The 17024-nt window shown below is 36.8% G+C and overlaps 2 protein-coding genes across 2 annotated transcripts; one reads left to right on the forward strand and one right to left on the reverse strand.

Moving 5' to 3' along the window:
* The first annotated feature begins 3301 nt into the window (after positions 1-3301).
* On the forward strand, positions 3302-3811 carry LOC115228334 (tigger transposable element-derived protein 6-like). The gene has a single exon (XM_029798938.1). The coding sequence runs from the start codon at positions 3302-3304 to the stop codon at positions 3809-3811; it is 510 nt and encodes a 169-aa protein (XP_029654798.1).
* An 8383-nt stretch (positions 3812-12194) lies between these two features.
* LOC115228335 (tigger transposable element-derived protein 4-like) lies at positions 12195-12764 on the reverse strand. The gene has a single exon (XM_029798939.1). The coding sequence runs from the start codon at positions 12762-12764 to the stop codon at positions 12195-12197; it is 570 nt and encodes a 189-aa protein (XP_029654799.1).
* Between the last annotated feature and the right edge of the window lie 4260 nt (positions 12765-17024).

The raw sequence follows: 17024 nt of genomic DNA on the forward strand, positions 1-17024 counted from the left end.
ATTCCCGCTCTTTCCTGACAAATATTGGGAGTATTAGACCGGGTTGTGAGGGGGTCGAAGGGGACATGTGGGCCGTAGATTATGTTATATTTGTGGGGGTGTTCGGCCTCCTTCCCCTGTCCTTTGATGTGGGGGTAATATTGGCATATTTCCGCCATACTTTCCCGCCCTCGAATTAAGTAGCTTTCAAGGCAACTTAATATTTGAGAGGAATCGTTTATTTGCTAAATTAAATTATATTAATTATAATTTATATTTAAATTAATAAAATATACAGATAACTCTCCGTTTTGTTCGATGGTGAGGATGGGCACTTTTTTATAGACCGACCACTTTATTTGTTTCCGCATAAAAAAATCAACGTGAACCAAGTCGTAGGAAATGCCACGGACATTCAGGTAAGTCCTCACCTTACTGCAAAACGGGCAGGACTGGTATTGATAAAGAGTTATCTTCAAATTCGAATTATCTCCAGGAAATTTGATTTTCTGGACATTTTTAGTTTATTACCTTTGTGTATAACTCTGGAGAGTCTGAGGTGGTGTAGGACAGAGTGTATGCAATCGGAAGGGACACGAGAAGTGCTTTTTTGAATGTGGGTTTTATTAATGTGCAGGATAGTGACTTTAGACTTTTCAACATTTTTATGTCTCACTAGAATTATCACTCGTGATTAATATTTTATTTATAATAATTTATAAATTTAATTATTTATAATAATAATTTATTAATCGAGTTTCATATTTTCAATTACTGTAAAAAATCACAAAATCTTCTTACGAACGATTGCCTAAAAGAACCAAGATTTTTAAAGAAAAGAAAGATCGATGGAAAAAAGTCATAATTTTTTTAAATAATTTTTTTTATTTATTTATGTATTTTAAAATAACAATGTAATAAATTTAATTTATATTAAATATGGGACAATTGATGGTTGGAAGGTTTGTCGAAAATGCGGTCAATGACATATACGGGTATTTATCCAGTTTTTTTATACGTGATGAAAACTGTGAATTAAAGATTGTGGATACAACAATGATACCTGATAAGGATGAATTTATATTTAAAACTTTAGAAACAAACATTAAAAGGTATGATTCTTTAATTGATGGGCTAACAAATCTTAACCATCAAATGACAGAAAAATTTGGAAGATATTGGCAATGTTTTGCTGGCAAAAACATAAATTATTCTTGTCAATGTCATTCTCATATTGTATTCCGTTACGGAGATTATCAAATTTTCATTTTAATGAATTAATTCTTTAACCTAACCTATAAATATTCAAAAATTAATACTTTTTGGTCAAATTAATAAGTAATTAAAATATTATTTTTTGTATTTTTTTGTATTTTTTAAAGAGTGCAAAGTAAAAAGACTGTTAAACTAAATAATGGCCTCACGAAACACCCGGCCAACCTCGCGAATAGCGAAGTCTTTCCCTCGGATCACAGCAATCGACAGATATTCCAGGAGCCAGATGACTCTCTTGGATCGTGACTAGTCCTTGATATCCGTCGACCAACCGAGCAAAGAATGCGAAATGTCTTGGGGAAATATTGAACTCCTGTACGGAGATTATCGAATTTTAATTTTAATGAATTAATGGCATCGGACAGGACGCCAGGATGATCGATCGAGTGAATCGAAAGCTCCTCGAAGGAGACGTGAGAGCTGCCCTCCGTGTCTTGTGCTCCGGGGACTCTGTTGCCGAGTGTACGTCCAGGACATCAACTTTGCTGAGGTCAAAGCATCCGCCGGCCTCTGAAGACCTAAGGCCATAACTCCCCCCCGAAGCCCCACACTGATGATCATCACTGAGGAAGAAGTTCTGTCGGGAATCAGATCTTTCGGAGCGAGCAGCAGCGGGGGAATTGATATCAAGGACATGACTTCTGCGATCACCGGGGAATCCGGCGTGGCGGCTGCGAAGGAGCCGTTCATGCCACCAGGGGTTTCTTCTACATGGGCCAACGAGTTACTACCGATTTTATCGCTGTGAAGCTTGATATCACCAACGCTTTCAACAGCGTGCGCCGCGATGCTATTTTGGAAACATGCTCTCGAAGAGCACCAGAAATAATCCATCTTGTCTCGCTTGCCTACGACTCTCATAAATATTCAAAAATTAGTACTTTTTTGTGATCAAAACAATTTTTTGATAAGTAATTAAAATATTTATAGCAATTTTTATTTAAATTTTGGTTAGTCGAGAATTAATTTAAAGATTTAAACTTTAAGGACAACGATGTCACAATCAGTATGGTTGGAACCTTTTTGATCGACAGTAAAAAAAATAAAATTGTCCTTGAAATTATTAATAGCAAAATTCAAATCCCCTATAAAACAACACCACTCTCCTTTATATTCAGCCTCCATTTTTTCTGCAAGTAGAACGGCAAACTTAACATTTTTTGCTTTTCTTACATTGTAACGTTGATATTGAAAAATATTTAAAGCGTATTCAATTGTTTTATCCTGCATTTGTTGACTCATAGAAGAATTTTTGATTGTGACAGTATAAGTTGGTGGATAAAGTCTATACCAAGATTGAAAACCTTTATAATCTCGCTTATTGTCATTTTCTTCAAAGTTCAACTCATGCCATTCTGGAATGCTAGTTACAGAACCCATTTAAATATTTTTCGATTGATATTTCTTTTATACCGGACTAGCCATTATTATAATTATAATATGAACGCACATTTTATCAAATAGCTTAAATTTTTTAAATAATTTTTATTTATGTTGCTATTCTTCTAATATTCTTCAATGTTGATGATATTTAAAAACCATATAGTTCTTTAATTTTCAGTTTGACTAACATTACTTAACTAATTACAGTGAAACCTCTCGAATCCGCTGCTTCTCGAATCCGCCGCTTCTCGAATCCGCTTGTTTTAATCAAAAATTTAAAATTTCCTATGAATGATTCTTGAATCCGCTTGTTTCTCGAATTCGCTCCTCATGTATTATGAAAAATAATTTTTTTATCTAATTGTAAGTTAAATTAATTAACATTTTAAAATTCTCATTACACGTTAAATTGTATTTTTGTGATGCGTCGCTGTGTTAGACTTTCTATCAACGAAAAAATTTCTATACTACGTTATATTTCTGACAACCCATTCGTTTCTGCACCTCAAATTTCCAGGATTTTTTCTTCACGGTTAAAAAGAAAATTTCTCCGAGAACTATAAACGATCTTAAATCAAAATCGGACCTTTTGAATAGGACTGACATCAAAAAATTAAACATAACGAGAATTCCAAAACTCAAATTTAATGAAATTGATGTAGCGATGATAACATGGATTAACTTAATGGAATCTAGTGGAGCAATTCTATCAGATTCGATGTTAATTGCAAAAGCTCTTAAGTTTGGAAAAAATTTTCCAGAATTTAAAGCAAGTCGTGGGTGGCTAGAAAAGTTTAAATTACGAAATGGTATCAAGTTAAGAAAATTTCACGGAGACAGTGGATCAGTAAATCATGATGAACAATCTATTACTGATTTTAATGAAACAATGAGTTTAAAAATTGAACAATATGGATTGGACAATGTTTATAATGCAGATGAAACTGGTGTTTTTTACAAGGCGATTCCTTCCAAAAGTGTGTGCACCAAATCACGGCCTGGAATAAAGTTGTCGAAGGATCGATTTTCGTTACTATTATGCGCAAATTGTTCTGGTTCCGATAAAAGAAGGCCTGTGATGATAGGAAGATTCAAAAGTCCAAGGTGTTTTAAAAATTTCAACATTGGAAAATATGTTACCTACACCCATTCCAATAAGGCATCAGAGCTCTAGAGATTATTAAAACTTATGCTTCTCAGGTAAATGCAGATATAGATGATCATGAAAATATTATGCGAATTGGGGAAATGTTAAGAAAATCAATTAAAAAAAATAAAATTTCTGATTTTTTTGAATATAAATAATTTTATGTATTGAGTCATTTGTATATAAAAAGAAATACTTAATCTATATTGTAAGTTCACATTTCAACTATAAAATATTATTTAAATTGCCTCTCTAATCCGCCGATTTTTTGGTCGGTCCCAAAATCGGCGGATTCGAGAGGTTTTACTGTACATGCATTTGTATTATTCGCTTTGGATAGAGTGAGTCTTTACTTTTTTGATTTTTTGAATCTAAATTTTCTGTATAGGTGCAAATGTATGCATTTAACAATTTCGTTATGTCGCCTTGTATAATCAGAATTAAGCATTCTATTTCATCGAGTTGCCAAACGGTTGATATCAGTCCCCTTCTAAACATATTTCTCGGTAAGTAAAGTCTTTCTTTGCAAGGTGGTTTCATATGCACATTCAAATTTATAAGTATCTTTGACTAATTTATCAATTTCTTCCAAATTCATAGGGTTGATGAGGCCAATAGTTACTCCAACCTGTCTAGCTTGTAGGAGGCCAGCTGTCTTCAGGCGCTCAGCAGCGAGTGCTTCCATAAGTCTAGCCCATCGGAGGCCCCGGTCCGGAGAAAGCTTCTCTAAGCAATAGGCATAGATGCTCCGGAAGAGGAGACCAATAGCCAGATTCATCAATTAGGAAGAAATTTCCAGAACGAAGTTGTGCCAGAGATGTTCTCGTTTCTCTGTCCAGCGAAGACTCTGAGTCATCCACCATAGAAGGAGAGTCGTCTAGCAGTTTGTTCCAGGCAAGTTTTCGAAAAGCCTTGGTGGAGACATGGTCGATTTCTCGGAGAAAGGCTCAATAATTTTTGACAGTTCACGTTTTAGATTTGCAATGGTGGGTACTATCATACTATTCTATTTTTGTATGGGTGAGGAAATGATATGGGTGGTCTGATTCCATGGCCCCACTGAGGAATTGCAGGTTCCGCATGCGAAGGTGATCTTCCACAGGGAAAATGGTGGTTTCCCAGTGGAGATGGTCGGAAGGAGTGAATAACATGCATCCAATAATTGTTCGGAGAGCACTATTTTGGATCCTTTGTAGTTTTTGAATGTTGTTGGATGAAAGAGAGGAGCCCTAAGCGGGGCTAGCGTAGTTAAGGTAAGTCCTAACATATTGTTTATAGACTATTCTTAGCGTTTCTTTGTCTTGACAGAAGGAGGATCCGGCCACTGCACGGAGGGCATTCCTCTTTTTGTTTACTTTTTTGATTATGTGGTCAACATGAGAGGAGAAGGTGAAACATTGGTCGTAGATCACTCCCAGGATTTTCGGAGTTTCTGAGATGGGGAGGCGTTCTCCAAAAATTTTCAACTCTGGATGCTGGTCCGGGGAGAAGGCCAATCCTTGCGGGACTCCATAGGGTAAGTATTCCGCGTCCTCGACATAACACAGTGCGACTTGAGCCATTTTTGAATCATTGGAGGAATGCTCGTCGCTGTAATCTTGTTTGAATGAACATGACGGGAGGTCTTGTCAAAGGCTTTTGCGATGTCAATCGAAGCCAGAATTGCGCGAAGTGGTGGTTTGTTTTAAAACCATCCGCAATGAAGTCCGTTAGTTTTGTTAGGTGCTAGAGGTTGGGATCTAGACAGATTGATGTGCGGATATATGTGATTCAAAATGAATCTCTTCAAAACTTTCGAAGCGACACAAAGCAAAGAGATGGGCCGAAAAGAATCTGGGTCCCGAGGATCCTTGTTCGGCTTGAGTGTTGGAATTATAGTTGATTGTTTCCATAACATGGGGACATATCCAAACTTCAATAAAGTTTGAAAGATTTCCGTGATGACTCCAAGTCCATTCGGCCCATATTCCGTCTGGGTCTTTCTTAGCATTCAAGATTAGGGCACGTATGTCCATCCAGTCTATCATGATCGGAGAGACGTTTGGTGACGGAGGGGAATTCAATATATGTACACGATTTGATCTGTTCATGTTGACAGATAGAGCTGTAGTGGGACATAATGTCATCCGCTTGTTCTCGAAATGACTTCGAGCGGAGGCGTTTATTTATCCCAGATTCGTGAGTGGAAGTGTGTAGGGTCTGTCCGGAAGAAATTGATTTCAATGCGTTCTAAAATTCAGTTGGCTTGGTACGATGATCCAGTCTAGATACAAACTCTTTGGCTCTTTTGTTTTGTAAAAAAATCACAAAATCTTCTTACGAACGATTGCCTAAAAGAACCAAGATTTTTAAAGAAAAGAAAGATCGATGGAAAAAAAGTTATAATTTTTGTAAATAATTTTTTTTACCGGCCAGCCTCGCGAATGGCCAAGCCTTTCCCTCGGATCACAGCAATCGACAGACGTTCCAGGAGCCGAGATGACTCTCTTGGATCGTGACTTGTCCTTGGTATCCGTCGACCAGGCGAACGAAGTGTCTTTGGGAAATATTTACTCCTGTACGGAGATTATCGAATTTTAATGAATTAATTCAACTTTTTTCAATCACATAGATTTATTCAATTAACTCAACAAATAATTTAGTTAGTACAGTCTAACCCCGGGGTGGGGCACCAAAGTGCCCCAAAAAGCGGGGGTGCCCTTCCAAACAGGAGTTTGGTTCAAACTATTGAATTATAGTTCATTTAACTTACATTTTGGTTTACATTGCGAACAAAGAACTCTTTTACATCTTCCAAAGTGTTTATATGCCGATAATACAATAAGATGTGTTTTTTTGCTCTATAGTTTGATAGATTTCTATTCTGTTTTTTAATTTGATTTTGATTAAAATAAATCATTATTTTTAAAACATTTTTTTGAAATAATCAGTCAATTTCATTTTTTCTTATTTCTTAAATCTTTTCCAACTTGAAATCTGTCTAGCCAACCGTTTGAGGCTTTAAAAGGTGTTCGAGAATCCAATTTTGTCGATATTTTTTTAGCGATCGCTTTGATTAATGTACCCGAAATAGAAAAGGAATCTTCCCTCAATCGACGAAAAGCATTAAAAGTTAATTCCTCAAGTTTTTCAAATTGATTTGTTTCATTAGAAGCTTGTTCAACTTCATCTATTTGAACTAATCTTGAAATGACTGATCCGGTATTAATGAAAGAAGAAATGTTTTTTTATTCGGCCAATAGTGCCTTTGCTTATCTTGAATTTTTTTGCAACTTCTCTTCAGAAGAAGTTTGTAGACACTTTGCAATTTTAATTTTTTTTCAATAGAAATCTTTGAAGGCATTACACAAAGATAAATATAAATTGTTCTAAAATAATATTATTCAACAAATTATTGTGTAATAATATTAAAATAAATTAGTAAAGTGCCCCATACTGGGGTTTTGATAATTTCCAAATTTGGAAATTATTGATGAAAAATGTACTAAAAAATAAAATCGCCCCAAAAAGCGAGGGTGCCCAAGGCGGGGTTCGACTGTATTATGTCGCGAGCGCAGCGAGCGACCGAGCGCAGCGAGCGACCACTCAATTTCTAGTCGAACATAGATTTTTTCTCATTATTCTAAAATATCAATTATAAATTTTAAAATATTATTTTTATTTATGAAATCGGTTTTAAAGCTCATTCTGCTTTGGCATCGATTTTAATTTTTGTTATCGAATATGTCACATGCCTGTTCGTTACCATGCCCCGCTCGTTACCATTGCTCTAAATTTTTAAAATTTCAATTTAAAATATTTAAATGATTGAAATATATTTACTTATTTTTTTTTTTTTTTTTTTTTTTTTGTGCTCAATATTTATTAGGCTTAATTAAAATTAAGTTTGACTGGGTCAAACTACTAAGTAAAGTCAACAAACTAATAAATTCTCCCAGCGAGACGGAGGGAACAGCTGTTGCCACGCATGACAGCCAGCAGGATCCTCTGAATGAGGAAAGTAAATTCCCTAGGGTCCTTGGACCGCGAAGAACAAAGATGTCCCAATTTCTTTAGGGAAGTGAGGGTCCCGGAGATGTCCCAATTTCTTTAGGGATTTACTTATTAATTTAAAAATTAATAATATTATGGATTTTTATTTTTTCAATGCTTAACCATTATCATTAAAAAACAATTAATTTTTCTAAAAAATTGAAAAATCATTAATCAATTATTTCTCAGAAATAATTCGGAGGTAACGAGTGGGGCATAGTAATCCCTGAGGCATGTGACAGAATATATTTAATCCCAAATACAAGCCTGGGTATTTGTCAATTTATAGATTTTTTGATTGATCGGATCTAGAAATTGAGTGGTCGCTCGCTGCGCTCGGTCGCGCGCTGCGCTCGCGACATATTATGTTCAAGAAATACTCTCCCGCTATGAAGGACTATTTCGAAGCTGGGGGCCATCGTTTCCGTGGGCGACCAAGAAATACTCTCCCGGGTACGCTGGATAGAGACCTAAAGAGGTCTGGTAAAGAATTGAAGGACGGGGACGATCTCAATGCACTACGGGACGTCGCCTGTCGTCGCTCAGCCTTCTTAGCTGCAGATTTAGCCTCCAGAGCACACGAAGTCAAATGAGAAGCAGAAAAGGTGTCCCAGCAGGTTGCATCCCATACGAGGCCTTTTCCGCCTTCAGAAGGAGAGTAGAAGAAGAGTGCCAGAAGGAGAGTAGAATTTCCATGACAAGTGTGTGGCTCGCGGAGACGGACGAGAAAAGCAGGTAACGATAGGTCGGAACATAAGCGGATGCCGAGCCCTTCAAAAGATAATGGGATGGTTGCCTGTCTCCAACCCATATTGTCGAAGGGGGAATTGCATATGTTCTGAGTATAGGTGCGGATAAAGTGGTCAATGGAGGAAAGTCTCTCTGGAAAATCAAAACACGGAGAAGAGCTCCCGAAGCAGACGGGATAGTGTCGGAATCAAAGATAAGGGAAGATGGTTGGCCGAAACTGGGTCAAACGGCGCCCGGTCGGAGGGGTTTGGACGCCATACAGGATAGCTTCGGACTGTGCCCAGGTATGAAGAACAATTCCAAGTGGAAATAGCGGACATTGCCTTCTTGGTCATTTTGGCACAGGACATGTGAGATGGATTCGAACAAGTTGCGCAGTAGATCCACCGCTTACGACTGTTCGAAGTGTTGCAAATGATATAAATTTTCATTAGATCACGAACACCACGTCAACCAACCCAGCACGTTTGGATGCAGGATTGTAGCCGGACTTGGTCCCAAACAAATTGCTTATACTGATCCTCTGGGATTTCCAATCCTAGCGAGTGCCACTTTAGGACCGCCTATGATATCTCAGAGGACACGTAATGTTCAAAATCGGTTGGGAGAACCGTGCCCATGAATTTCTGGCACGAAGAAAGTGACGACAGGTAGGCAGGCAGTGCGACATCATTCGAAGTCCAAGGCCTCCGTGGCGTACGGGGAGTGAAGCTTGAGTCCACCATAAAGAGTCGAACTCGACATTGCATATTGATTCGATCTTCGAACGAAGAAAGTCGCCGAGATCAGTGAGAATGTCCTCATGTAGGTAACAAGATGCACTTCTGAGGGAGTAGAGTAATTTAGACAGGGCGAAGAAGTTTCTCGCAAGAAACAGGCCGACGTGGCTGTCCAAAAACGTGAGGCGGTCCAGCAAACCAGTTAGCGTGGAATGTTTAGTAAGAAGATCACTCTTAATAGCGGTCGGCAGGATGGGGGATCCGAGGATCCGGAGATCATTTACATCAGTCGTGCGCACTTGGCCAAGACCAGTGCGGAGGGACGATGATAGGTCGTCAAGGCGTTTATCAGGAAGGTTGAGACTGACTAATTCGGATTTGGTGGGGTTATTTTCCAGTCCAATCCTCAGAAGTGCAGGTGCCAACGATAAATCGTCTTTGAAAATCGTCTCTGGGGAGCCGCCAATAGTGGAATCGTCCAGATACCAAATATTCAGTTCGGAAGAAACCGACCGAGCTATTCCATTTATTCCCAAGGCAAAGAGAAGGGGACCTAGTGGATCGCCCTGTTGAACTCCCGTACTTGAAGGAATAATATTCGAACCGAATACTAGAGAGCTAGGTCTTCCATATGACAAGAGCGCCAGGGGGTACAAAACTCCGAGTTGAACAAGTCCGAAAAATAGATCAGAAGAAACGAGCCTGCAAGCAAGCTTAGCAGCCAGCCTTCTGAAGACATTTCCGACAGCGATGGGGCGAACTCCACCATCGGTCTTCCTAAAGGCAGTGAGATTGGCAGAGAAGAATAAGTCACGTGCATACGGGATAAGGTCGCCGGAGAAAAACCGATTGCAAAGGGCTGTGATTGCCTTCACCAGGCGGGTTCTTGCCTCGCCTGTAACCGGGGACGTCAGGTCACGTAGGTGGTCAGGACGAAGACCGTCCACGCCACCACTGCTGCTGAGGGGGAAACTCGCGATGCAGCTTAAGATCTCCGAGGGTGTAAAGGAATGTGTAGGGGTTCCAGAGAGGACTGACAAAGCACGGAGGTCGGTGGGGGCAGCCGGATGTTTAAGTTTGAGTGACTCGAGAAGCTCTTCCGACGGAGGTAGAACAATGTCATCGGAAGCCACAAGGCGAACAGCTGCTTTAACATCATTTTCCATAAGCTTGGCGTGGACTGTATTACGAAGGTTAGTACGTTCAGGTTTATTTGTTAAAGAAGGCTCAAGTACAACGGGGGGAATGGGAAGAACCGTGAATAGGTTTTTGTCGAAGAGGGTCAAATTTTCCTCTAATTGCGAAGTCAGTGAACTGCCCTGTAAGGTGTGCCAATTGCCATGGAACCAAAGCAAAATAATTTCAGCCAATCAGCAGGCTGGTCAGAATCAAGGGCGTTTACAATGGTCTTAGTGAGCGAGTCAGCGACGGCAATCCGAGCTGCTTTCGGAATTTTTATGCATATCTTCCGTGCGCGGCGCAGACCGGCAACAGTGGATAACAAATCCTCGAAGGGGATGTCACAAACAACCGGGCGAGACGGAAGTGGGGGATTTTGAAGGGATACTGGCTTTAGGGGACATGCACTGAGACACGCTGGATATTTCCAGATTGCAAGGGCTGCAGATGATAACTTAGTTAAGCCGGCACAAGATAGGTGCACATCTCTCTGACAGTCAAAGCACTTTCTCGCCTTCTTGCGAGTGTTATTGGTTAAGCAAATTAAGCATTGGAATGTTTGAAACGATTGAATATGAGATGGGATCATAGATAGGTGAGAATACAAGAATTCAAGAATATAAGAATGAGTACAAGAATATAAGAATGAATTTTGGTTAGTCGAAAATTAATTTAAAGATTTAAACTTCAAAGACAACAATGTCACAACCACTATAGATAGGTCTAAACCCATCGATAGTAAAAAAAATAAAATTGTCTTTGAAATGATTAATAGAAAATGTCAAATCCCCTATAAACAACACCACTTTCCTTTATATTTATCCTTCATTTTTTTTCCAAGTAGTTCAGCAAAATTCCATTCTACATTGTAATTTGTATCTTGATAAATATCTAGAGCGTATGCAATTGTATTATCCTTCATTTGTTGACTCGAGACAATCCAAAACCATCATAATTAGATTCTTCAAAGTTCAACTCATGAAATTTTGGAATGCTAGTTACAGAACCCATTTACATATTTTCGATTCATATTTCTTTTATACCCATTATTATAATTATAATATGACCGCAAGGGTGCGTGGAGTGCATTGCAGATGTTCTTCCTGAAATTGAGTCCACAAACTTTTCAATCGGAAGGCTATTAATTTTTTGAAAATACTCGATCTGAAAAAAAATACAGTTTTTTTGAGTAACATTTTTTATCCGAAATACGTAAACAAAAGGCCGTCTTTTAAATTCAGCTTCTTGTGTGAATCGACAGGATCAGTTCCATTGTCAATTTTCTCTAACATCGCATCAAATTTAATTTTGTTGAAGTTCGCTTTAAATGAGCGGATGATTCCCTGATCCATAGGTTGTAAAATTGTGGTCGTTTTTGCAGGAAGGTATAGCAGTTCAATTGATACTAAATTCGAGTAAATTTTATGTGAAGGGCATCGATCCACAACAAGCAGAATTTTGTTTTTTTTCTTTTGAAAATCACGATTCCATGGAAGAAGCCATTCGTTGAAAATTTTGCTAGCCATCCACGACCTTTCAGAATGTCTATAATCAATATGTTTTTCCACATTAAAATTCTTAAAGCATCCAGGTTTCTTAAATTTTCCAATCATCAATGGACTTTTTTATCTGTCCCCGTCATATTTGCACACAGCAACAAAGAAAATCCAAAATATAAGAAATACAATAAACCGGTCTTTTAGCATTTTTTTCCCTAGGCGATTTTTCTGTCAAACACTTTTTGAAGGAATATTTTTGTAGAATATTCGTGTTTCGTCGGCGTTATAAATATTTGCAGGTTCATATTCTTGCAATTTTGTGAAAATTACTGAGATAAAAGAATTTATTTCTTCTTCAAAGTTTACGTTAGTCATATAAGACTCTCCGTGAAAAGTTCTTAACTTAATATTGTTCCGTTTCTTGAATTTAGAGAGCCAGCCATTGCTAGCCTTGAAATCAGTAATTCCATGTAGATCGGCGACTTTTTTTGCTTTCAAAAGAATAGAATTATCGTCCATAAATCCGCCACGAAGTTCGAGATGTTCCATCCATTTCATAACTTCTGTATCAATAGTTGAATATGTTAGATTGAATAGTCGTTTTTTGCTTGAGAAAAGAGGATCACTATCAAGTATTTTTTGTTTTTCAAGCCTCAGATCATTGATTGATCTTCGGGAAATTTTTTTTAAAACGGAAGAGAAAACAGAGGCTATATGTTCCATTGTCATATGCTTGTTATCATCGATGTAGGCTATTATGCGTCTTTTTTCAATGAACGTCAGTCTAGTACACTTGCGCATGTTGGATGAAGCGTGGTTAAAATTATTTTATATTTAAAGTCAGTTTAACCAAAAGAAAATTTTTTTTAATAATTACAAATAGTGGCGAGATTTAGAATTTGGCGAGCAATAGAGGTTTCTTTAGAAATTCTCAATTTTTTGGAAAAAATGTGGCGAGCAATAGAGGTGGCGACCAATAGAGGTTTGACTGTACCTGCAAAATAAAAGAATATATTGATAAAAGAATGAAATTATGAAAATTGTTAACGGAGAAAAAAATTTTTCGCCTATGGAAAAGTTGCGACTACTCCAATGTCAGGCAACTACATGTTCTGTGGAGCGTTCATTTTCAATTCTCCATAAAATTTAGACAAAAGATCGGAATTTTAAACCGGAGAACCTTAAATTTTATATGATTCTTTATAACTCCTGATTTAAAAAAATTCTTGGCTCTTTTTAGGTCAACTTTTAGGTCAACTTTCGATTTTTTTTGACTCAATTTAGTTGACTTTTAGAGGTCATTTTTTGATATTTTTGGAGCCGAGATACCACGAGGACACTCAGCTGAACAATTACTTTTAAGCAGAAGTAGAAAATGAAGCGAAGAAGAGAACTCACTGACGATCTGAATTTTTAATTAAATAATTTAAAATAGAATGCCTATGCCGCAGGTGTGCCTCGGTCGGTTCCATTTTTCAAAAAAAATTACCAGATGGGTTATTTTTATTTCCTAGAAAGATTTCTCATTTTTTATTTTCAAATTATTAACTATTTTTGGAATCTCGAATCGTTTGTCGTAAATAAATATAGTATCGTAAGCTTTTTTCCGACATCCCTTGAGTAAACTCGATCCCGCGCTGTATAACTTCGAACGCATTAGCCATTTCATTTTCAGAAGGTCTTTTTTAAGTAAAATCTTATTTTATATCTTCTTCATCACTGTCATTGATTCTTTGAATTGTAGACAATACTTAGTCTTCTTCAATATGACAGTCTGTTTTAGCATTACTGTCCACCAAAACATATTCGTTGACATCCATCTCATCATTAATATTCAATGTTGAAATCAGTTGATTCAATAGATTTTGATCAACAATTTCTTTTCTCGAATTTTAAAGTTTCGACAGTTTTTTGGTAATGTGCCTACAAACTATGTATTATTCCGGAATTCAATGGTTGTAAGTAACTTGTTGTTGGAAGCAAAAAGTGCACTTCAATATTCGATAACGTCGAAATAATGTGGCATGGACATTGTCCAAAATTGTAAGTATTTTTCTCCCACAGCATTTCATTTGATTATCCAATCTTGAAATATAATTGATGTCATCTATGATTTAGTATTAAATCTGTAATCCGAATATAAATGATAATATAAACCTTTGGAAAAACGCGGATTATTAGATTTTCCAATCACAAGTGGACGGAGTTTTTCGCTCCCATCTTAATTATAACATAAAACAATTGTAATTCTTTCAATTGTAAAAAATTTTGATGTCAACGTTCAACACAATCACATCCCGGCTTTAGTTTTATATATGATTATGTTTAAGAGCCCCGTGTCTTCAGTTTCTGTGATATCATCATAAAGTGATCCAAGCTTGTTTCTTAATTATCTCAAAGCAGCTTCCAAGTATAGAATCAATAAAATTAGGGATAATGAATCACTTTGGAAGTTTCCTGTATTATTGTTAATCTTCGAAATTTTGTAATTCCAAATTTTACACTGAGAGAAGTATTTAAAAGAAGTAGCCTAGTTATTTTTACACTGTCTTGATCAGCAATATAAGCAAGTTGAGTAGTTTATTCCGATCAATCCAATCAAACGCTTTGCTGAGGTCAATTCCGAGGATATGTATAATAACTTTATACTTCTGACATTCCAAATACATTTTTTGTTATTTTGGTTTTTGACGATGAAAACAGAAACCTTTCTGACGACCAATCTACGGAGACTATTAAAAGAAAACACCAAAATACCGTAAATAATGTGGTCCATTATGTGCTCGGGCACAAGAAATGGTCAATTGTGAGGTCTCAGTTTATCTTCTATCGCTTCAGGCTTAAAAGTGAAAACCGGAAACAATGTGCTTGTGATGTGGTTGAGTCTGCAAAGTCGAGATTTAAAAGGATACTCAAGGATTGATGGCCACTAATTAATTAGTCCTTCAATATGAAGTTTGGGACATCGAAATTGGTAACAAACCTCAAGGCCTTGCTTTCAACTAGAGGTGCTTGAAGCCCAGTGTGTGGCCTGCCATCCAAAGAATCCCATATAATATTCTTTTTAACTGATTTCTTTGGAAAGAAAAACAAAATGATTTATCTATTGTTTTTGAAATCGAAATAGCCAATTTTTGTTTAATAGATACATTCAAAGACATCTAATCTTGTAGACTACTATTTTTGCAAATAAAGGCATATTCATTCATGATTTCTGTCGTATTTAAAAAATAGTGAAATAGTTTTCACTTGATTTATTCACCATCGGTAAATAATTTTCCTTTTTTTGCGATCTCGTGACTTATCAAAAAACTGGAAGCTATTATTTAAACACTGAAATCTCAATTTAAATATTTTTAGCAAGTTCTTCTCAGCTTTCTTTTTGAGTCACCAATTGAATATTTTTGCAAATTGCTTTGTGTTAAAATGGTTCTCTAAATTTGATTTTTGGGTACTGTTGCATTTCATCCTGCGCGAAAATAGCTTCTAAATGAATTAATGAAAATTTTTATGAATATTAGATCGAAAATTTAAAAAATTGAACTATGCCGATTTTGTAAATTTTATTCTATTTTTTTTTAAATTTGAATTTTTTACCGGCTTGTGGAGATGAATGATACAGTTGTCAGGCGAAAATTTGCAAAACTGTAGGACTATGAACTTCCCCGTACTGAAATGCAGTCAGTTGCCTTCCTTCAAGAGGTTGGAATCTTTCCCAAAGAAAAAAAGTTCTATTAGAAACGGTATAAGAGAGTACTTTATTTTTAGGTACGTCGCTCGAAGGCACGAAAGTGACCTTACAGTCATGTATTCGCTTTATGTACATGTGGAGTTTCGACAGACACAGTATTTTATGGTGTCGGCTTCAACTGGAATGGACCAACCATACAATTCGTAATTGGTCTCACTCCCCCCCGCAATACAGGAAAATATCGCACCGGGATCAGTGATACACACTGACAAATGGAAGGGTAATTCTACTTTATTCTTGCTAATAGGTTATTCAACGCCAGATCTCAATGCTCTTGCTTATGTGCACCTTACAGTTAATCACAAGTTGCCCATAATTCGTTTATAAATTTGTTGGACTGGATAGAGGGAACGGCAAACGCCCAGACGGCATGTCCACCTTTCCATACGAGCAGGGGAAATCCCTTATTTGGGATTCTACCTGTTTGGACACGTTTTCGCTCGATAAATCTTACTCCAATCGCCGTGGAGTCTTCTGGGATCTTCGGCCCCAAGACACTCCGCTTCCTTCGCTCGGTCGACGAGGGAGGCTGGCCGGGTGTCTCGTGAGGCCATTGGCTTAGCTATCTTTTAACTTTTATAAATTAAGAAGTTCTGAAAAAAAATTAAAACGTATAAAAAAGTTACAACTAAATAAAGTGAAATGAATGAATTTATTTATTTAAAAGAAAAAGCCGAAAAGAGAGAGAAAGTTAATGAGACAAAGTATGTCTCTTCTGTGTTGTTTCCCTCTTTTTTATGTTTAATTCCAGATTCAAGAGGGAAAGGCTCTCTCAAAAACACTTCCAATCGTTTCTGTCGCGTCTTCCATCTCTTGAGAGATGGGTTGGTCCAGCTGGAGTCCATTTGCCAATTTGATGGCATAAATAAAGTAAACTCTCGCAAATTTGCCATTTTTGACACATACAAATTTTATTATAATTTTATTTTTTACTTAAAATAGATAAATAAAAATAAAAAATTGAAAAGGCTTACTTAAAACTTGAAAGAGCCACTAAAGGCACGCAAGCCAGTTTTTGCCGAACTAGAGAATAAACAAAAGTTGTCAAAAATAAGAATTTTTTTAATTATGATTTTTGTATATTTCTAAACGTGCATTGAATGATAGAATAGTTTGAAAAAATAATAAAATATTAATTCTTGACATAATTATTTAATTATGAAGTCAATTATTTTTTGGGTCATTTTTCTGACATATATTTGTGCAACCTTTAAAATTCAAATCAAAGTCGGCAAGAAAAGAAAAAATTCAACTAGTTTATATGACACGAAAAGTAATCAGCGATGGGATGAGTTCACTAAAAAATTTGG

Source organism: Octopus sinensis, unplaced genomic scaffold (assembly GCF_006345805.1).
Source record: "Octopus sinensis unplaced genomic scaffold, ASM634580v1 Contig10331, whole genome shotgun sequence".
In the NCBI taxonomy this organism is placed as follows: domain Eukaryota; kingdom Metazoa; phylum Mollusca; class Cephalopoda; order Octopoda; family Octopodidae; genus Octopus; species Octopus sinensis.